Source organism: Carettochelys insculpta, chromosome 8 (assembly GCF_033958435.1).
Source record: "Carettochelys insculpta isolate YL-2023 chromosome 8, ASM3395843v1, whole genome shotgun sequence".
NCBI lineage: Eukaryota > Metazoa > Chordata > Testudines > Carettochelyidae > Carettochelys > Carettochelys insculpta.
The window spans coordinates 10,861,240-10,884,699 of NC_134144.1; the positions used below are offsets into that span (position 1 = coordinate 10,861,240).

The following is a 23,460-nucleotide window of genomic DNA, read 5'->3' on the forward strand; positions in this document are numbered from 1 at the left end:
TCTGAGAAGAAAGAGGAACTAGCCCGCCAGTTCCACAATAATGCAAGAAACACTGAAAACTGCTTCCAAAAGGCCCCAAATAAATAAAAAGAATCCACAAATAACATCTATTTATAACCCCTAGGATTTTCGCCACCACGACAGTAGTGCCAATGGAGAGGTTCTTCCAGCTATTAGTGTACACTATGTGAAATCCTTCCAAAGATGCCTTGTCGAAAGGAGAATCAAAGCTTTTTAAAACCACTTCATTGGCAAGCTTAGACTCAGGTGAAAATTTAGCTCCTTCCTCTCACCAAAATAGGTTCTGAATACTTCCTCCCCCTTCTCCTCTCTCTGCCTTTTTTATGATCCTTTCTTCAGGCTGCATTCTTGTGGCAGGTCCCAGCTGAGAGGAGCATTGAAGTGAAGAGCTCGCAGCTGGGACATAGCTGGAAAACTGTTCATTATATGAGAAAGTAAGATGTGCTAACATGCACTTTAGGGGTTTTCCGCAGGTTATTATTCAGGAGTTACACATGGCTGTTAAATTTTATTTCTGTCTCTTTTTATAAATTCCTCACCTTTCTATCTTTAGCTTTGGGGCTCTTTTCTTGCAAGAGGTTGTTTTTTTTTTCTCTTATTTTTCCCCTCCTGGAATACTAATCAGAATAAAAACAGGAAGAAAGCAGATTAAATACTTCAAGGTTCACCCCCTCCCAACCCACTGCCAGCTTCCAGATTGTTCTACTTTGTTAATACTGTAACAGAATTGAAACAACTCACAGCACATCCTGTCACAAAGACACTTGAGAAACTAAATTTGCACCTTCCCACTTCTGCTACAATCCATTTGTGGAGAAAATTGGACTTGGTTTTCTGTTTTATTTTACTGTCACCACTCACTGGCACTTGCTCACTAAAGGAAGAAATATAATAAATAAGAGATAATAATAAGGACAAACTGAACCTCTCTAGTCCGGCATTCTTGGGACCTGACTCGTGTTGAACGAGAGAATTTGCCGGATCACAGAGGTCAATATTATCTAGAACATTACTAATACTTCCACTGTCTCTTAGAAGACGTTTAGGGATAAATTACAGCTAAATAACAGCACTGAACAGTGACAGCCAAGACTGATGGCTGGAAACAAACTTTATAAGACCATGGGAAACTTGGCCACATCCATGATCAGTGGTTGTCCAGCTAACTAAAACCGTGCCGGATTATGGAGGTTGGCAGACGAGAGTGCCAATCAGAGAGCTTCAACCTGTAGCATAAGGTTCACTGAAGAAAAGTACAAGGCAGAAGCTCAGTGATAGACCGAGTTGGTGTCATGTCACATCCATAGACTGAGACCTAATTACTCACCTAGGAGCTACGGAATAGCTACCAGAATTGGAGGGAAAGCTCAGGCCACTACTGCTAGAACTCATTTACACTTATGGCACTGCCTTTTGTTTGTTTCATTATTGGAATAAACATAGCACACCAAGCACCAGCCACATTAGCCTAAACCTAAGGGAACCCCAACATGATCACCCCAGCCTAATTCTCCAAACAGTTTGTTTCCCATCATCCCCTTAACAAGCCCTGTCCTTAATGATGGCACAGGGAAGTCCTTCAATGGCTGGCCTGCTAAGCTGACTTCTTTTGCTCAGTAGTTTCTCACTCTCCTCCAGTTCACATTCTGGCTCCTTGTCTGAAGACACTGCTCAGTTTAAAGGCAACCCTGATGCAGTCAGGCTGGACTAAAGAGCTACCCTATGTTTCTACTTCTTTAGTGCTGGATTGGTTGTGCAACTGACAATGTCTAACCATTACTGTGGTACACCATAAACCATCATGTATTTGATAATCTGCATCTAAACCTCAACACCCCAGACAATTAGGTACAGAGCAGTACAAGGACAGATCAAGCCAGGGTACTTGGATGCTAAAACCGTCCTGGCGCCTGCACTTTGCCCTGGCTTGGGTACAACTTTCAAATGTTTAATTTTACACACCAGCTAGAAGTACAGGCCATTCCCTGGAAAGCAGGAAAGACCCCTGGGAACTGTAGCATTGGAGAAAGGGCCGAATGAGGACATGGCTGAGGAGAGGACTTGTAGTGGGCACAACGCATGTGCCATCTCACAAGCCCTACAGCGGAAAGTACATCCACTCTTTGCTTGCTGGAATCCACCCTTAGTCGAGCAGGTCCTCAAAGGGTGTCCCTGCACCAGGAATGTTCTTGCCCCTTACTCCCACTGGTTAGTACTTCATAGATACTAGCACCCGGGCAAGAACTAGCGCAGCCCAGAGAGAAGCATTCTCCCGCCACCCACCGTGTCACATGCCATGTGAGCACAGGCTCTGCGACTCACATTGTAAAGCGCTACCTCTTGGGAGCAACGAGTGACAGAACAGCCTACAGTGAGCCAAGACAGAGGGCAACACTTGTAAGGAAAAGCAGGAGCAGTGGGTGGGACCGTGAGGTGATTGCTGTATTTCCTCTTCCCGAGGGACTATTCAAAAGCAGGGTGGCTCTAATCTAACCCAGCGGTGTCCAATGGGAATTCAAAGACTGCCACACTTGGGGTTGCCATTTTTTCTCACTCGCCACAGCCTCCCCCACCTACCTGAATGCCCTCCCCTGGAGCGAGACACTCCCAGGCCCCACCACTGCAAATAAATGCCCTCCCCCACTGCCAGAGCCAGGCACTCTCAGCCTCCCTGTCACCAGAGCCACCGCCGGGGCAGCTGCCTCTGCTGCCCCGCACTTTTCCCACCAAGCGGTGGGTTGCGTGAGTGGAGCGGGCAGACAGCACGCCCAGAGCACAGCTCTGAGGAGGAGCTGTATTTACCGACTCCAAGAGCCACATGACGCTCCCGCGCCTTATTCATCACAACACACTGTCTTATTCACCACTTGTGGCAAGCGGCACATTGGACAATGCAGATCTAACCAATCCAGGAAACTGAAATCTCCTCGTTCCCCCCCACAAGCAGTGCCCAGCTACTTCTCTGTTCAGAGATATTTCTTCCCTTTACTATTAGAAACAATCCTTTGTCCCACTCTCTCTCTAAGGCTATAGCTGCGCTACACCGCTCTTCACACCAGGGCTGTGTCACACAGCCCAGTCGCTAAGAGCTGGCGTGCGTCAGTGCTGCTGGTCAGCTCTTTTGCTGATGAAATACTTCTAACCCCCAAAAGCGGTTTGGTATTTTTTAAACCACTTGCGTTTAACTGCAAGTGTGGACTAAGCCTCCATCTCCCCCACCTGTCTGTTTTGCCCCGGCAGCTCAGCCACAGAGTATTCACATGCCTTGCTCAACCTCCAAGGCTTTGGTTCAGCTGCATTGACACTAAAGGCAAGAGAATTCTCTGGGAGCATGAGGAATCAATAACTCTATTACTATGGGCCTTACAGCTCCAGATTCCAGAAGAAAAGAAGGAGGGAGCATGGGAGGGAGGACTATCCCAGGCTGCCATACGGAAGCAGACAGAAAGAGGTCTCGCTCTGTGACCGCCTGCCCAAAATGGGAAGACGCATGGTGGGGAAAAATCAGAGAAATCAAAACACTGATCGCAAAGGAGATCTTAAGAAATAACTTTAAGCAAGCTACAGCAAACAGGGTACTAGTGGGTTCTGGCCCCTGTAACAATCATGTAACACACAAGCATGCTGATAAGGGATTGGTATTTATTTCCTGCCGACAGCCTCTCGTCAGGCCTACCCTTCTCAAATGTCCTGGCCGGTATCCCAACTCCTAGGGCGACTGTTATATCTTCCTCTTTTATTTTAGTAAAAACAGAAATAAAACCTTACATTGATATACCCAATTCAAGCAGCAGTCCTAGAGAGAAGTCAGAGCAGGTGTCCTGTACTCCCCTGAAATTGTAACTCTCAATGGATATCTGTCAATCACTTTTAGCTCTGAAGCCCCACTGAATTTCTGGGGCATTGGCCGCTTCCTGTTCTGATGGATCCATGAACCGGAGTCTGTGTTTGTCACAGGTGACATTTCTCGCTATGTGTGATGACTCAGTGGGCCTGTGCTCCTTGTGAACAGCATGAAGTCTTGTGGCACCTTATAGACTAACAGATATTTTAGAGCATAAGCTTTCGTGGGCAAAGACCCACTTCATCAGATGCATGGGGAAGGGTTTGGTTTCAGAGGGGTATTTAAAGAGTGGGGTCCCAGTAAGAGGGAGGGCCAGAGCTGACAAGGTCTATTCAGCAAGGTGGAAATGGCCCAGTAGCAACAGCACTTATGAAGGTCCCCAAGAAAGAGTCACTTCCTTTTTTGCTTTTTTGGGGGGTCTTCTGTAGCCCTGCCCCTCAGTGCCACCTCTGGCATACAGTCTGTTGTAGATGGTTAGCTACTCAGCCACTTTCTGCTCGGACTCCAACAGCCTGTCACGCTTGCAAGAGCGGTAACTCTCTAACATCCTTGGTATGGGGGTTTGTGCTAATGGTTTCCCTGCTACTTCAGGATTAATTGGCTTTGGCTCAAGAAGCTTATTAGATATTGGCATCCTTCATCTCTGAGCTGTTTCTTCCATTAAAATATAAAAGCCTTGAGTTGCAATAGTCTAATAACGCTCCATGAGGATCCAAGGAACCTCCCAGGGCTTTTCTCTTTAAACGGGGAAAAAAAAAAAGCTTTTTTGCTGTTTGTAATGGTTTTTCTACTAGCCCAGCACAGAGAGGGCTGGATACTGCATGCTCAAACTCACAGGTCAGTTTGGCTAAAACGAGCTAGTCATGAACAGTAGGCCATATGCATTATTAGCTCATCTGGAATGGCCTGCCAAACAAACGGATTTACGCTGTGTGATGTTTCATTGCTACTCCAAGTGTTGTGCAACAGTTGGCAGTTCAAATTGGTTTTGAATGTTAGTCTCTTCCTAAGAACTTGTATCTCCTATTTAAATAAATAGATCTGTGCCAGCCTCCTTGGGGTCCAGTGACTCTTCTGCATTCCTCTGCCTACGGTCTTTGGACGGTGAAACTCCTGCCTGCTCAGAAGACTTCGTGGCCTCTAGTCTTAGGTGAGCAGTATGCTTGGGGCCTACCAACATCATCTGATATGGCATGGCATGGCATCCTTTGTAGAGAATCCCGCTCATCTGCAGGAATTCCAGCTCTAGCTTTTTATGCTTGGAGTGGGCTACAAGTTAAATAACATCTCATATTTTACAGCTGGTGAAACTGAGGCACCCTATGTAATCTGTCCAAGGTCACACAGGCTAAGTCTACACAGCAGCATTATTTCCAACTAGCACGTCTACACACAAAATGGGCATTGAAATAGCACTCCGCTATTTCAAAATATGGCAGCCACAGATTGGACACTGAATTGCATTTATTTGATTGATTGCCCTGAATTGCAGGGCTATTTCAAAATAGTGGGCTACCCTCTGGGTAGGACTGAAGGCCCACTATTTTGAAATAGCCCTGTTCCCTGGCCGCGTCTACACTAGCAAGTTCTTTTGAAACACTAAAAGGGCTCCTCTGAAATATCCAGAAGAGCACCTACACACAAAAAGTGTTCTGTAGAAATTAAATCAAAAGAACGCAGCACTCCTTCCGACAGCACTCTTCCATTCCCGTTTCAGGAAGAGCGCCTTCCTTTGAGAGCTTCTTTCCAAAGAAAAAAAGTGTGTAGACACTCTGTGGGTCCTTTTTTTTAGAAACAGCAGTCTTTGTGGCGCCTCATTTTTTGATTCCTGGCCCATTCTTTTGAAAGAGCAGAGACTGTGTGGATGCTCTCTTTCAAAGAAGCAGATTACTCTTTTGATACCCCTTTGTGTGTGTGGATGCACTCCTTCGAAATAAGTTCTTTGAGAAGAGATCTTCCAGAAGGAATTCTTTCAAAAGATCTCTGTAATGCAGATGCAGCCCCTGTGTATACAGCCCCCATTCTGAAATACCTATTTCAGAATAGGCGCTATTCCTTGTAAAATGTGGTTGATAGAACTCAAAATAAGCTGTCCGCTATTTCTAAATTATTTTGAAATAGCAGCTTTGCTGTGTAGATGCTCACAAAGTTATTTCAGAATAGAGGTCATTATTCCAAATTAACGTTGCTGTGCAGACACACCCAAAGTAAGCCAATGATATAAGCAGGAACAGACTCTAGATCACCTAATTTCCAGTCCTGGGTGTTAACTGCAGGTCCCTTCTTTCTCTCAGACATAAATGAATGTCTGAATAACATAATAAAGAACAGCAAAGATGGTTGGAAACTCTCTCAAGGACAGCTACGATGCCCCCTAAACATTAATGGAAAGGCAGCAGACTTTGGATTGGGCCCTTGAAGAATAATTTTTTTATACCTGTGGCACCTTTCATACAGCCACACATTTCTTTACAAGTAAAAATTAATGAATCCTCAAAGCAATCATCTCAGGTGCAGAAGAATTATTATCCCCATTTTGTAGAAGGAGGCACCGACACAAAAAGAAGAGAAAAGTGATTATCTCAAGGCTGCACAGCAAGTCCGGAGCACGGCCACAAACAGGGCCTAGGCATCTTCATCCCCAAGCACAAGCATCTCATTCCTTGTGGCGATTTTCCACTTGTTTTAATGAGAGCGCTTTATGATTTTTATATTGGATTTTCGTTAAGTGTGGTCAATACAGAATACAAGAGGAAATACAGAAGAAATATGGTGGGGCAGAGTGTGACTTGAAGGAATTCCCCTCATAGCTGTATTGGGCTGTTGTGGTCTTGGGTCCAGACGCACAGAAGTAAGCAGGGCTACTCATATGCCTGCTTCTCCCTGCAGTAGGTGAATAGTGTCTTGCCTGTATCCCCTCCCCTCTAACCAGAAATGCTGAGCCAGCAGCTGGTGAGTAATAATTTACTCATGGAATAATCTAGCAGTAAATCACTATCCCCAAGAGCAAGGATTAACCAAGGGAAGTCCCATGACTCAGAAGTATGTCTCTAAGGCCCATAGGGACATCGTCCAAAGCAACAATCTGGCCCATGACTATTAACAGTTCCACCAGGGATACCAAATCCTGACCTTTCCATGCCCAGCAGGCTGGGTAAAGCCATGCGGTTGGGCTAATAAACCACAGCAGCACTTCTTCTGCCCCATTGGCATCTCAAGAATTCCATCATTTAAGGATTTACAACCGAGAACACAAGCAAAAACTGGTGCAGAACTGACGCAGGCTTGGGTAGACAGTCAGTGGGCCACAGTAACTCAACGAGCAAGCTGAGAGGCCCCATTCAGTTGAGCGGGGGGTAACTCTGCAGACTAAAGGAATGTTTAAATGTCATTGTGGTCAATTTATTTGCTGTTGATTGTTTTGGGAAACGCACCCACCTAGAGAGGAATTATTAAGGGGAATTGGGGTTGTGGCAGAATTCTGCTCCAGTATGTCCCAATTTCACTACACATTTCATTGGAGATGGTATTGCTCTTCAAAAGGCTCAAAACGCTGTTTCTGTCTGTCCAGCCTATAAACCTACATGAGCCAAGTGCCATCACAATGATTTCCTCCATGATTTCTCTTCCCCGTCATGGTTAAAGTTGCTCTCCTCCCATTGGTTCATTCACAAATGATCTAGTACAGGTCCTTCACTGCATCCCCATAAAACGCATCGCTCTCTCTCTAACATTAGTCAGACATTTCTATTTTCTAGGGACTTCCCCACTTCAGCAAGAAATAGCCTTGTTTCTCAAATGTTTCACATTTACTAATTAGCCACCTATAAGTGCTGAGTTGTCGGCTCTTTAACCCCTGCTGACGGAACGAAGGCTTTTTGCAATGTTATATTCTTGAGTGAAGGGATACGGTCAAGGACAGCGTTTCTTAAACTATGCTCCGCAGAACACCGGTGGTTTGTGAACAACTCGCAGGTGTGCCACAAGCATTTGGAAAAATAATTCGAAGTTTTACAACAAATAACCATTTTACGGTAACAGAAATGGAAAATCCTGAAACACAGTTTTACTTCTACATCTTGCAAGAGCGGTAGTAGTCCGGCAGCACCACATGGTTGATTAACAAGGCGCTAGCTGCCCCTCTCCTATCTATACGGCGGCGTAGCAACTAGCAATGACATGCAGCATGTGCGCTATGCCAGCGTGGCAGCTATGCTGACAGCCAGCTGCTTCATGTTGGCCAATATGCATGGGTGGCACGTGACGATTTACTGAATTTGTTATTTCCACTGACATGAGCAGACAGAGTAAGTTACATTTTGTTTTTGAAAATGCCAGGAGCGAGTCAAAATACTACTGCTGAGGAACCAGGACCATCAAGGAGTGAAGTCTGTTGCTGCACAGAGTTCTGCATTATTGTTTGGTGTTCCACGGTCTCAGAAAGTTTAAGAGACACTGGACAAAGGTGCTGGGCCTAAAATTATATGTGTCAGCTGTGGTTTAGTGTGCAGGCACGCAGCCACTTTGCACTGAGTGTTGGCTTTCTTCTCCTGAGCATGCAGGATACGAAAACCTACCGGACTCAGCCTGCTGGCTAAGAAAGCAGGATACTTTTGTTTGCTTCTTTCAGTGTCTAGCTTGCTAGAAATGTGGAGTGAGGCTCATGCAGCTACCATGGCACCACGCAGGCTAACTAGACTCTGGCTTGAGGTCTCTGGCCAATTCCCACCCCGCACGGGAACACCCATGTCTGCAATGGAACACACACACCATGGTTGTTATCACTGGCCAAGGGAGAGGCCTTTTGGTTGATCTAGGAGTCATGAGCACTGGGTCTACTCTTGACTCCTTGACTGACAACTATATAATCTCAGGCAAGACACTTTACCTCTCTTTCCCTTCCCATCCTGTAGCTATCTAGTCTAGAGAGTCCTCTCTTTGGGGGCAGGACTGTCTCCCCTTCTCTCTCCCTTTGTGTCTATCACTCAAAGCTGCCACCCTCCTTTGGGGCACTTGGTGTTTTCCAGCATCGACAGGCCAGCTTTAAAACAATATATGAGATGTGTACGGTGAGTTAAATTACGGGAATGTCAGCACAGGCCGATTTGTGCCTGTCCCTTTAAATTCTGTTCACCTAATACCAGACTAATTTACATGAATCTCTCATAGTACTTTATACTTCTTCTAGAAACAGTCTGCAGCTAAGATCAGGCCACACCTTTGGATCCAAATTCTGAGTAAGGTCCAACTCTGCACCTCAGGCCCATTTTTTTTGTTTTCACTCTGCCGGCCATCTCTCCAACGGCAAGGACCAAACTCTCTTGAGATGTTTGTCTTGTTTGGCATCATACCACCAGAGGGGGCTGCAAGTATTCTTGCTGAAGCCAACACTGCATGTGAAATCATCATAGTTGAGAGACAGCAAGTCCATTGGACTATTCATAATTCAACGGCATTTTATGCTCAGAAAAAAGTAGAGAGAAAAAAATCCTGCTGGGCTGTTTTTTATGTACGTATATTTTTAGATCATGTTTTCCTGGTTATTCTGTTGCATCTCAAAGGAGAGGTTCTTTTGTTTGCGGTGGGAGGAAAAACCCCTGTTAAAACAGAAAGAACACGGGATTCAAAGGCAGCTTTGCCCACGCTAATCCTTCAGCGGAGTAGTGGCTGGGTGATTTCAGAAGACAATCACTGGAAGGGGCTTTTAACAATCCAAAGAGATATGTAGCTGGGGAAGGGATCTATGACTGGAAAAGGTGGCTATAGAATGAAATGATTCACGCAACATTGAAGCTACTGACCTGGATTTTCCAAGCAAACAGCACATACTGAACAGAGAAATGGCAATTACAAAGGACTGGGTAGAACAGCCATGTGCCAATGGCATTGGGGGCATAGTCGTCATTTCTCAGCTCTGGGAGGCTGGTTTGAGTCTTTCCCATGAGCAAAAATAAAACTTGGCCCATGGACGGCTGCATGGCTTATGCAATGCAATGTGACAGAATGGCAACCTTTCCCACAAGCAGCATGGTCTTTCAAACCGGAGGCTGCTTCCCGGTTCAAATAGCAGATACCCAATCCCACGGCATGGGGCTGAAGAGCAGCCGTAGGAAAACGGCAGCTGCGCTTGCAGTGCTGAGCGGAAGAAATGGCAAACAGACAGGCTATTACAATTATTTCCAAATAGTTGGGCTGCTCTTAATCCGAGCTCCTCTCTCTCCCTTTCCCCTTTTACTCCAGGCTTTACTGCTGCATCTGAAGGGCAGTGCAAACAGAGGCCTGTTTTTTCCAGGCTTTATTTTAGAAAGTGCCCCTCCTACGAGCCCTAAGATGCTGGCTGTGAGTAACACACAGGAGAAGAAAATAACCACAGACAGCCAATTTTCTTTGTTTTGAAGTGCTTTCCAAACTCAGGAGCTTCTCTGGAGCAGAAACAAAGCAAAGAGAGCGAGCAAAACCTTCAATTACACCAAATTATTCCTTTCATGATGGGGAGGGGGAATCCTAGTTCCTCCCTAATGTGGCTGGACACAGCTCAAAAAAGAAAGAAATATGGGACTGAACAGATGTGCTTCCCCACCACACGCACACACAGCAAAGGAAACAAAACAATCTGCACTGAAAGAGAAACCTTGCAGCGTAGTTAGTGCCCCTTCTGGCACCAATACCCTGTTCTGACTCTGGCCTTGCCCCCACTGGAGCAGAAGCACGCATCCAGGCCCTTGCAGATAATGGAAGGAGGACGAGGGACTGGGGTGTGGGTATATTCCAAAAGTGCAACTTGCATTATTTACACACATGCATCAGCCCTAGAAAAGAGCTGTAGGCAGCCCCCAACTTCTGCAATCTCACCCGACTGAGCTTTGTCTAAGAATTGAGTCTAACCAAAGAGCACTGCAGGCAGGAAATTTCTCTTTCTGCTCACAGGGCTCCCTCCAGCTAGAGCAGGGGTCTGCAACTTGCACTGTGGAGCCGCATGCAGCTCTTTAAGGACTTCTTTGTGGCTCGCAATGCTATAACTGCAGAGTAAAAAGACCCTCCTGATTATCTAAAAGCCCAATAACGAACTCATATCTAAACAGCAAACGAGATGTGACTGCAAAATGTTTGATAACTCCTGCTTTAATATGTGTGTGGTACATTGTGGGATATGATCCTCGACCTGCGTTTTGATCGTGTTGCTATTAAAGTCTTGATTTGGGAAAGGAACAGGAAGGTTGCAGAATTCCTGCTGTGAAGGGCAACACGTATTTTAAGAAAGAAAACTTAAATGAAATGTGAAGAAAAACTGGCATAATTAAAATAGGTTCCAGAGTTAAAGTCAGGATGATAGTGGTACAAACACACACACCCGTAAAGTGTGAGGAAATAGAACATGTAAAAAGTTTGTGAACATTCTGCAGTAAACATATATCACATTACAAATTAACGTGTGTGTGCACAGTTTTTAAAATAAGAGTTAGAAAAAGTACGGTTTGATGTTATTTATTACGGACTACCTCATATTCACATACATTGCGGCTCTTGAATTACTGAGTTTTTTCACCGAATTTGAAAAAAATGGTTCTTTTTGCTATTTTGGTTGTCGACCACTGAGCGAGAGCAACAGAAAATACCAGCACAAACCTTTCTTCTAAGGCTACAAAACTGCTCATCCAATAAGAAAGAAGAGCTCGGAAAACTTAGCTGTAATAATGACAGCCAGGTGACACGTGCCACAACTGTTTTCTTATCCCCATTTTACAGATGGGGAAAATAGGCACCAAGAGACATGGGACAACAATTTCAGGTACAGCTCCTAAAGCGCTCAGCACCTGCAGTTCGGACCAGCTTTTCAAAAAGAACTCAGCTCCCACACAGACAGCTGAAGGGCCAGATTTCAAAAAGCTTCTGACATGCTAAGTTCTGAAAAGCTGGTGCTGTGTGTGGGTGCTAAGGACTTTTGCAATATTGGCTGTAATTCGTGCAAGGCAAAAGAACAAGTCAGTGCCTGGACTCTGACCTGCTAATCCCATATCACACTCCTCTCTCTGTATACTAACAACTAATATTACCAAGTTCTTATATAGAGTTTTCACTGGTAGATCTCAAAGAGCTTCTCAAGGGAGATCTGTAGTACCCATTTCACAAAAGGGATCCCCGTGAGGAAGAGTGATGTGCCCAAGGCCACTCAGCAGACCAGTGGCAGAGCCAGAGATGGAACCCACATCACAGCCCAGTGGCACTAGAACGTTTTTATGACCACGAGTTTCGAGTGACCACAATCATGCAACAGTAAAACCCTGATCACATCCATCACTGTTTTGGTTTGGTTACCTGTGCTCATTTACGTCCATGTCCAGGGTTCCTATTTTTCTTTTTTTTTTAAACTTCTCCTATACATGGGCCCGATTCTGCAAAGCAGTGAATTCCCTCAGTATTCACCAACTTCAGCACTGGTTGTGGCTCAAGGTGGGCCACATCCTCAACCAGTGTAGAGCAGTGTATTTCCATGAAGCTATGCTGCTTTACACCTGCTGAGGATATGGCACCCTAATTTTTAATCTTCAAAAAGTGCACCTAAGATTTTTTCTGATTGTTTGGTGTCAGTGGACCAGACCCTATAGTCTCATACACAGATGCTGTCACAAATCAAAGGGAATCCTGGGCGTGAAATGACTGCAGGATCAGCCCCATTTCAGGAGACCCTAAACTTTTTCACATTTCAGACATCCCAATAGCTGTTCGTGAGCTCTGCAGGGTACATACTGGCTTATATATCCACAGAGACCACATCATTAATTCAGCTTTTCATGGCACCCACTGATGCTGTTAATTATTTACTAGCTGCTAATTGATTTTCCTGGATATCCCGCATCCTGATCTCTCCTTAAAAATTACAAGTTATCAAGTGCGGCAGAATCACAAGCAGGGCAGGAAACAGAACCAACAGCTTCTATGGGCCAAGGATCACAGTGTATCAGAGACCTGCAGCTGGGCTTCAGCCCCTTTCTGTGTGAAAGACTCACACAACAGCCTGTTACAAGGTAAGCCAGACAGACTCTTATTCAGAAGGATGGTGATATACTGAGGCAAGTTTAGCAGATCAGGACTATCACTAAGGCCATATCTACATTACCCAGCAGATCGACCAGATCAGGGTCAGTCTTCCAGGGTTCGATTTTGCGCGCCTGGTGGAGACGTACAAAATCAACCTATTGCGAGGAGTAAGGAAGTTTGATCGGAGAAACTCTCCTGTCGACCTTCCTTAGTGAGGATGGACAGCGAAGTCGATTGCAGATAGGTGGATTCTAGCGACACAACTGCCATAGCTAAAGTTGTGTATCTGCAAATGACTTATCCGCCTAACATAGACCAGCCTCAGTTTCCTGTTCCGAGGAGTGCTTGGTCCTCATGTTACTAGATTAAGAGAGGAAGAAGAGCAGATTATCTCATACAGAAAAAGAGGAAGGCTCTTACTTGCAGTCATGTTTCTCAATTTCAAAGTGAGGGTTGAAGTTGAGGATAATCTTTTGATTTGCTTCTGGGGCATAAATGACCCACTCGCAGTTCTGGTGGGAGGGGTAGTCATGTGGGTATCCTGGCGACGTGATGTAACCAGCATCCTTCGAATTCAAACGACCCCCGCAGGGCTGCACTGCAAAAACAACCAAGAGAACAAGCGTCTGAAACCAGCTCCAAAGCTCAAAAGCACTACCACCATTTACACCTTGGGCCGCCTATTAAAGGCCTTTTATGGCACCGGCAGTATGGTCGGCAGCTACAGAGCTAATCATCGGGTGCTTGCAGTGAAGCTGATTATTATATACAGCAATCCCTCCCCACTCCCACACACAAGCCAGCACACTCACTCCTCGCTATACAGGCACAATTGGTTCCCAACTTTCTGCTCAGAGGCGAAAACTTGTAAGAGGGACACTACACTCCCATTAAAATACAGGTAAAAGCCTCTGATTGGTTCCAAGTGCTGGTAACTCAGCAAAGGAGAGGGTTAAAGGCTGGGGGCAGTTTGGGTCCATGAGCGGAGGGAGGGTTAAAACCTTGTGGCAGGCTGGGTCCGTGGGGTGGGTGGGAGGGTTAAGCCTGCGGCAGGATGGGTCTGAGAAGCTGGTGGGTTTCAGGCTGCAGCAGGCTGGGTCTGCGGGGCTGGCAGGTGACGGGTTGTCAGGCTGCAGTGGGTTGGGTCTGCGGGGGCGTGTGTGTCAGGCTGTAGGGGGTTGGGTCTGCGGGGCTGGCGGGGTGTGTGTGTATGAGGCTGCAGCGGGTTGGGTCTGCGGGGCCAGCAGGAGGGGTCAGGCTGCAGGGGGTTGGGTCTGTGGGGCCAGCATAGGGGTCAGGTTGCAGAGGGTTGGGTCTGCCAGGACAGCAGGGGAGGTCAGGCTGCAGCAGGTTGGGTCTGCAGGGCTGGCAGTGGGGAGGTCAGGCTGCTGTGGGTTGGGTCTGCAGGGCTGGCAGTGGGGAGGTCAGGCTGCTGTGGGTTGGGTCTGCGGGGGGTCAGGCTGCAGCAGGTTGGGTCTGCGGGGTAGGGGTAAGGCTCGTATTAGGGCAGGGGAGTTCACTTGTCTAATGAACTAAGGTAGGTATGTGTGTCCCTCATTTTAGCGAGTACTAGTAAGTAAAGTACTCGTTTAAGGGGGGATGAGGGTACCATATTTTAGACAGACCAGAAAAGAGCTATAAACACTCCTGCCTACGCAATTACAAATTTATTAAAAGAGAGGCAGCAAGACAGCAGATCATTTGGAGCTAGCTTTATTTCCTCCCCTCTACTGGCTCTTTTACAAGCTTTCTATGGCAAACTTCCATAGAACCCACAAAGGTACTGTACTGACATTCCTGGATGAAAACTCACAATATCCTCCAGCAACTTAGGGAAGTAGCATCATCCTTGTAGCGTAGGTAAGGAAACTGAGCTGCAGAGGGTTAAGTGATTTGTCCAAGTCCACATAGGAAGTATGTGGCAGTGCCAAGAAGAGCTCCCGAACTCCCGACTCACTGCCCTATGCTTTAAACCACAAGACAGCTTTCCCACTCCCTTCTTCCCGCCCCTCTTCTAATGACCTCTCCCCTTGGTCTTGTCTGCCACCTCTTGAAACGCTTCAAGCCAGTGGAGCGGATAGAATGAGAGACTCCAATAATCAACAATGGTGGTTTTGTGGCCCAGAAATGGCCTGGTAACAATTACAAGCTGAGCAAAGGAAACACTTTCAGCTTTGGGTTATAAGAGGCCCTAGAGGGTGATCTCATCTTAAAAAAAAATTTAATCTTCTGAAGACCACAAATCTGATTTATTATTTCATTACTCGCTGGGAGGAACAATCTGCATCAATTGATAACACACTAAGATTCCCAACAAATTCCCGTTCTCCAGGAGGCATCTATATTTGACATTCCTTGATTCCTCCAATCCCAGCAGAGCTGCCATCACTACCACCAATGCAAACCACAGCTGACTCTTTCCAGCAGATGGTGCTGCTCCTTTGCAATCCAATAGGAGCTGCCAACCAAATGATGCTGAGCCAACAGCATCAAGTGGCTATGGAGAAAATGCTTCCCAGATGCAGACACTGCTCGGGTGACAAAGAGTAAAGCCACTCCTGTGGCTTGATCCCTGGATCAGAGACAGGGTGCTTCCTCCCTCTCATTCCCAGCCTAGACTAGAACAGTGAAATAGACACAGTAGAAGCAAGGGCAGGTGGGTGCCAGTCATGCCTGAGCTGGAAATCAGCTGAGGCCCACTCTCTTTAGGGACTTAGGCTACATCTACATTACTCAGAAGATCGACCTTTTCAGTATCGGTCTTCCAGGGTTCCATTTCGAGCTCCTGGTGGAGACATGTGAAATTGACCTATCGGGGGTCAGTAGTCAACCCATGAACTCCCTGCTATCACAAGGAGTGAGGGAGGTCGACGGGAGCAACTTTCCCGTCGACCTTCCTGAGTGAGGACAGCCAGGTAAGTCGACAGCAAATAAGTCGATTCTAGCTAGAATTGCACGGCTGCAATCAACTTGCCTCCCTGGTGTAGACCAAGCCTGAGTGACCTCAATTGTCACTGAAGCCATCTTTGGGTCATGAGCCACCCGCCACTGGAAATGTGAGCAAAGGCTGAAATCCCTCAACTCTTGTGACAGGTTGAATATAAGAACAAGACAAAGAGGGGAAAGGATATGCCTTCGAGAGTCTGTGCTGCTGGCATTAGTCATGCTTGAATATCACCATCTGCATGAGGCAGCCAGGCCTTGTGAATTATAGATCGCCTCTCAGCAGCCACCCCACAGGACCGGATCTTCTTCACGACGGGTGCAGTTCAGCAACTCCCAAGCCAGGCAACGTTACTGTCTGCGGCACTGCCCTTCCAGACGAACGGACAGCTTGCCAAGCATTCGGGTGCACCGGGGAGAGCGACTGTAGCACTGCCCCACAGCTGGACAGTGAGGCGGTAAAGACACGCTGCCTCCATTCATCCCAGCTCAGATGTGCTAATCCACCTAAGATCCCCACACAGAGCCGTGTCATTTCCTTTAATGGAGATGCACAAGCTTGTTCTCCCTGACAAAGCAGAGGAGGGAATGTGATCTCTAGCGCAGATGAACAATTACGCCGGGTCTTACACAAAGGCAGAGCTAATTAGCCCATCATAAATGAGCCCACTTCTGAAAGTTACTCCCGCGCCTCTTTAAACAAACTAAATTACATTCCTCTGGGTGCTCTGTGTACTGCATACACCACAGGACTGCACTTCTATCCATTCTGTAACAGCTTGTTAGTCAGTGCCACTGGAAATTTAGGCTTAGCCTTTGGGAAGATTTGAGGCCAAGATCCTTAGCAGGTGCAAACTGGAGTGGCCTAACTCCACTGATGCCAATGGAACTACACCAGTTTACACCAGCTGAGGATCTGGCCTTAAACGTGTCTGGACGTGAAGCAGCAGCTCTCCTGTAGGTTGCAGAGGGTGTAATTTTCCAATCTGCATGCTCTTCTGCCAGCTCTTGGCAGGAAAATCACAGCCCGGCAATTTCCTTTGCCCCGTGCCAGTCTTTCTGCAATGAGAGCCAAGCATCCAGCAGCCTACGCTGGGCTGGTTCATCAGACACCACCACCACTTCACCTGCTGCCCCCCTCTGCAAATTCCCTGGATGAAGAAAAAGCATGCGCCGTGTACAGACCCAGTAGCGAACGACCGTGACAGGAAGACTCCGCAAAGGAGGGGAGGGGTGCTCTGTCTTGCCCACAAGGGATTAATCACGGCTTGGTCACCAAACAGAACTATTTTTATCGTCTCCTACTTTTTGATGTTCTAACTCCCACTTAAAAACAACTTTCTCCTCACGCCTCCAAAGGAAACACGGTGACTTTTCCTTTGCCCAAATAAAATAAACTGCATAACCAACCGGCTAAGCACTCATAAAAACATCTGGTTTTGTTCCACGGAGAGCTTGCTCAACACAAAAAGATCTGCAAACGCACATTCTTGCCCAGATCTCTTTCCCTCTCCTCTGGAGAGCATGCACCCGTATGTGGCTATGTGGATTTTAGACAGGCAGGCAGACACAGGCACACACGCATGCCTGAGAGAATTCAGCTGTTGATGCTGATATAATATGTGTGATTCACACTTTGCTCATGTACACACTACCACACTCTCCCATGCAAATCCACATATCGTTGCACACACACACATACACCTAACAGAGACAAAGATTCTAGCTGCAGACTGTTCTTCCTGGAAAGGGTGACACAACGACAAATTCAACCCCTACACGCCATCTTCTCTCCAGCTTCTCCACGAAACTGCTACCGCCAACTAATCACAGGAGTCATGCTGAACCGTCTCGTGTGTTAACGGGCTCTGCCACGTCAACTTGGGTGTCAGAATGTGACCCTTCTGAGGTGTTATAATGAGGTGCCGAAATGTACTTTCACCGCAGAGCTCAGGGTCACACCTTGCTCTGTAAACCCATTCCAGGTCCACAAGGCAGGACTGACCAGTCCCAGAGGCTTGAGCCTGATCGCCCACCGGTTTTATCCCTGAGTATTTCCATTGATTTCAGAGGAGATACTCCTGGTGTAGCCCAGGTAAGTGAGATCAGAAACAGGCCCGATGTTTTATACCCCAAACATTTTTACAACCGAAGTGTAAAAGACAAACTGGCCCACAATCAGCACTTTGGTACAGGTTGAAACTCTCTCGCCCGGCAGTCTCTCGCCAGGTAACCTCCCCGGTCGGCACGACCGTGGATGTTGCCGGACCAGAGAGCTCCAGCTCTGGAGCTGCAGCGCAGCTCTGCTGGTGGCAGGGAGCCCGGCTGGCAGCCTGCTCTGGGAAGCCCTGGGTGCAGCCCTGGTACAGGGATCCAGGTCAGGGAGCCCCATTGCAGGGAGCCCCGCCACGGCTGTGGAGTGGGGAGTTGGGCTGGGGAGCCCTGCTAGGTAAGGGAGCCTGGCTGGGGGACCTTCACAGCCCCATGGTGGGGAGCTGGCCAGGGTCCCAGCTGGGGTTTGGAGCTCTACCAGCAGCTCTGGAGCAGTAGGGACCCCAGCAGCATCAATGCAGAGAGCCAGACCAGGGAGCCCAGCTGGGACACGAAGCCCCTTCAGCAGCCCCACAGCAGCGGGGAGCCCGGCCAGGGTGGGGGAGCCCCACAGCTCCATGGCAGGGAGTGCCATGGGGAGCCCTGGCTGGCAGCTCAGTGGCAGGGAGCCCTGGTAGGAGTGGAGCATCTCAGACAGCTTGGAGCAGGGAGGAAGGGTGTTGGCAGTAGCCAGGAGGGGAGCCCAGCCAGCAGACCGACATCCCCATCAAGGGCAGCCAGAAGGCTTGACACCCCTGGTTCAGCAAATCCCCTTGTTCAGGACCACTCAGGCCTACAACTTGTACTATGATGGCAGATATTACCAACAGCTGGATGAGGCCTCATAAAGCAACCCTGCCTGGGCAAATGATCTAGCGGCTGCTGGAGGGGCCTAGACAACTTGGTGTGAATGTCAATCCAGCCTCTAGTGGACAGACACTCTCACCACAAAAGCCACCACCAAACTGGTCACCTCTTGAGTGGCTGGCAGCCCCAGCAGAGACATCATGCACTGATGGGCATGAAAGCTGAAGGCACAGTAAGAAAAGCAAATATGGTAGGCAGCCAGCTTGGCTTACCAGGGAAATCCTTGGCAAGCTTAAACTCAACAGGGAGACATATAAGAAGTGGAAACTTGGACAGATGAGTAAGGAGGAGTATAAATATATTGTTGGACAATGCAGGGGCGTAATCAGGAAGGTGAAAGCACAATTGGAACTGCAGCTAGCAAGCGATCTGAAGGGTAACAGAAGGGTTTTTACAGACATGTTGATAATAACAGGGTTATCAGGGAGGGTGTGGGGGTCATTACTGGATGAGGGAGGTAACCTGGTGACTGATGATGTGGGAAAGGCAGAAGTACGCAATGTTTTTTTTGCCTCTGCCTTCAAGGGCAAGGTCAGCTCCCTGACTACGGCACTAGGCAATGCAGTATGGGAAGGAGCTGGGCAGCCCTTGGTAGGGAAAGAACAGGTTAAAAGCTGTTTAGAAAAAGCTAGACATACACAAACCCATCGGTCCAGATGTAATCGATCCAAGGGTACTGAGGGAATTGGTAAATGTCATTGCAGAACCTTTGGCCATTATCTTTGAAAACTCATGGAGATCGGGAGAGGTCCTGGATAACTGGAAAAAGGCAGATGTACTGCCCATCTTTAAAAAAGGCAAGACAGACAATTAAGGGTACTACAGACCCATCAGCTTTACCTCTGTCCCTGGAAAATCATGGAGAGGATCCTCAAGGAATGCATCTGGAAGCACGTGGAAGAGGGGAAGCAATCAAGAGTGGACAACAAGGATTCACCAAGGGCAAGTCATGCCTGACCAATCTGATCAGCTTCTATGATGACGTAAATGGCTCTGTGGATGTGGGGAAGTCAATGGATGCGATATACCTTGCCTTTAGCAAAGCTTTTGATATGGTTTCCCACTATATTCTTGCCCACAAGTTAAGGAAGTATGGATTGGACACATGGACTGCAAGGTGGATAGAAAGCTGGCTAGACGGTCATGCCCAATGGTTAGTGATCAATGGCTCAATGTCTGGTTGGCCATCAGTTTCAAGTGGATTGCCCCAGGGATCAGTTCTGGGGCCGGTGCTGTTCAACATCTTTATTAATAACCTGAATGAGGGGATGGATTGCACCCTCAGCAAATTTGTGGGTGATACTAAGCTAGGGGGACAGGTAGATGCATTGGAGGGTGGGGATAGGGTCCAGAGTGACCTAGATAAATTGTAGGATTGGACAAAAAGAAATCTGATGAGGTTCAACAAGGACAAGTGCAGAGTCCTGCACTTGGGATGGAAGAATCCCAAGCATTGTTACAGGCTGGGGACCAACTGGTTAAGTAGAAGTACAGCAGAAAAGGACCTGGGGATTACATTGGATGAAAGGCTAGATACGAGTCAACAGTGTGCCCTTGTAGCCTAGAAGGCTAACAGCACATTGGGGTGCATTTGGAAGAACATTTCCAGCAGACCTAGGGAAGTTATTATTCCCCCACTATTCTGCACTGGTGAGGCCACAGCTGGAGTACTGAGTCCAGTTCTGGGCCTCCCAGTATAGAAAGGATGTGGATGAATTGGAGCAGGTTCAGTGGAGGGCAACAAAAATGATTAGGGGGCTGTGGTATATGACCTATGAGGAGAGGCTGAGGGACTTGGGCTTCTTTAGTCTGCAGAATTGAAGAGTGAGGGGTGATTTGATAGCAGCCTTCAACTTCCTGAAGGGAGGCTCTATGGAGGCTGGAGAGAGGCTGTTCTCAGTAGTAACAGATGGCAGAACAAGGAGCAATGGTCTCAAGTTGCAGTGGGAAAGGTGTAGGGTGGATATTAGGGAAAACTGTTTCACCAGGAGGGTGATGAAACACTGGAATGCTTTACCTAGAGAGGTGGTGGAATCTCCATCCCGACAAGTTTTTAAGTCCCGGATTGACAAAGCCTTGGCTAGGATGATTTAGTTGGGGTTAATCCTACTTCAGGCAGGGGGTGGACTTGATGACTTCCTGACGTCCATTCCAGCCCTAGGATCGTATGATTCTACGATTCCATGAAGCAAAAAGGTTCTATGATTCCAGGAAGCAAAAGGCTGCGAGCATGCTCGCACGTCAGCCAAAATCAGGCTTTAACTTATGTCAATGAGGAAAAATGCTAAACAGAAATAAGAAACTCTTAAACCAATGTTACAGAATCCACTTAGGGAGCTTTAACTAAACCAGAACAAGTTTATTTGGGGACAAGGCCTGAGTCACCCTTCCAGGCCTGGAATGTGTCCGTGCAGGCACGTGGGCTGGACAGGCTGAGGGAAGTGGGCCCAGCTGCCCCATGAGCGGTATGCACTGCTTGGATGAAAGAGAAGACATCAGTCTTCAGTGCGTTCTGGCAGCTTTCAGCAGCCCTCCATTCACTTAATAAAATTAAAATGAAATGTTAAATATTAGCCAGGTCAGCTCCGGGCCTGGTGTGGTCTGCCACTCAATAGCTAAATGGGCTGTTTGGAACCAGCTCCCCCACAGCTCCTGCCAGCCCAGCCTTGCTGCAGGAAGGGAGCTAGATGGAGGGTGGTGGGGCAGCAGAGGAAGTAGCTCTGCTCCAATCCTGTGGAAACACCACAGAGCTGTCATGGCTGGGGTGGGGGCAGAAGCTGCTCCCCAGGCATCACCCTCCCTCAGCCCTTCCAGGGAAGTCGGAACATTCCAACATAACCGTACACTGCTTTCCCTCCCCCCACACGTACCCTGGGAGTGATCCCAAAAGGCTAACAGGAAGGCCACTGAAATGCAGCGCCCTAAGTCCTGTGCAGTGCTGTGATGGAAAACCAAAAGCCTGAGGCATCACATCAAGCCAATGGGAACAGCCCAAAGGCTCCAGCCCTCCAACCGTGTCCTGTGAACTGCAGGGTTTCCCCACACCACTGGGTTTGGGGTGCTAAGATCACTGTCCACTCCCCGGCGCAGAATATATTTCCCCTCCTTGCCGCATGGAGAAACCTCTCCTGGCTCAGAGAGGTAGCCGTGCCAGTCTGCATCTTCACAAAACAAAGCAAGCAGTCCTGTAACACCAAAATGACTAAGAATATTGTTTATTAGGTAATGAGCTCGTTTGGGGAAGACCCACTCGTTCAGGTTCCGGAGCAGTGAAATTCACTGGCTGAGATCAGCCTTTCACATGCAACACGGCAGGGGTTAGACAAGTGAATCACAGGGGATGATGGGGCCCAGGGATCTAACTAAGGGATTGCACGAGATGGCCCTGATGCCTTCAAATGTTGTGAGTATTCTGCCAATTAAACTCCACCAGATTTTTCTGACGTCAGAAGAGCAGGACTCAGTGTATCTTCTGATCTCAAATGCAAAAAGCGAAGGCCAAGCGTAACTTAAATTAACCTGAGCCAAAGAGATGCTTTTCAAAACAAACACACATGCTGCAGCCGCTCAGAGCTGGTAGCTTCTGACAAGAAACCACCAATATAATCTTTTTGATTCACCGGAATCATACTTGATTACAATGCTTTTGTGCAAAAATAGCACATGACATAGAAGCATATCCTGCTCTCTTACCCATTCAAGGAAGGAGACAGAGCTGAGACATTCCAGCACCGGGTCGCCAGCAGGAGGCCTGCTTGCATGAAGAACAAGGATCAGGCTAGGAAAGTCATGGCCAGGACTTCAGAGCCACCAGAGAGGAGGATGCCACCCAGAGGAGCCTTTCAGGGACTTCGGGATGTAACCAGACCCGTGTGAACACACCTGCTGAGCACACATGATCTATGCCATTTATGTACCTCCTTGTTAAGTCCCAATGCCTTAAATTAAGGCGCTCCCTAAAACTACGTGACATGGCGGCCTTTGGACTCCATATGAAGAGACCTAGGAGAGTGAGAGTCAAAACTCCCTGCATGCAAATAGGGAGCCCTGTGAAACATCAGGGCTGCACAGGCATGGATTTGTAGTCTCAGTTTCCGTGCTCCTTGACTCTACAAACGGGGCCCATCACCTGGCCCACAGAAAACAAATCATCTTTATCTGGGTCAGCACTATCACTCAGGTGCAGCTGAGTTCCGAATTAATGCTGTTCACCTGGCACTGGCCTCTCTCAGAAGACAGGAAACTGGGCTAGATGGTCCTTTGGTCTGACCCAGTGTGGTTGTTATGGTCTTAAGTGGTTGCTGAAGCCACAGCCAGGGAGAAAGGAGGATGCAAGAAGAGGGCTGCGAGAGCTCTGTCGGAGGAGAAAGAGACAGGAGGCGAGGATGGGGAGCTGTTGCCCACTGGTGGTCAGGACTCCATCCCATCCAGTGGCATTCTTTGTGTACGCTGCAGCCCACCCGCCATTCCTGCCATCCCCACAGGCCCAGAGATCCATGCACCTTGGATTTCAGCATGAAGGAGAGACGTCCTAAAGCAGCCAGCTCCCTCTTCCTCCCCCACTTCCCCCATTCACCCTCTGCCCCACGGATCAACTCCTCCCATCCCTCCCGGGACCTACCGCCCACCACAATCAGCTGTGGCAGTGTGCAGGA

The 23,460-nt window shown here is 47.9% G+C and overlaps 1 protein-coding gene across 4 annotated transcripts in view; it reads right to left on the minus strand.

The window, feature by feature from the left end:
• Nucleotides 1-23,460, minus strand: part of NRP2 (neuropilin 2) — a 129,775-nt gene that overhangs the window by 95,374 nt on the left and 10,941 nt on the right. For all 4 annotated transcript variants that reach the window (XM_075001349.1, XM_075001348.1, XM_075001351.1 and 1 more), the window contains exon 2: nt 13,325-13,502. In XM_075001349.1, coding sequence (XP_074857450.1) covers nt 13,325-13,502 — 178 coding nt within the window. The remainder of the gene's footprint in view (nt 1-13,324; nt 13,503-23,460) is intronic.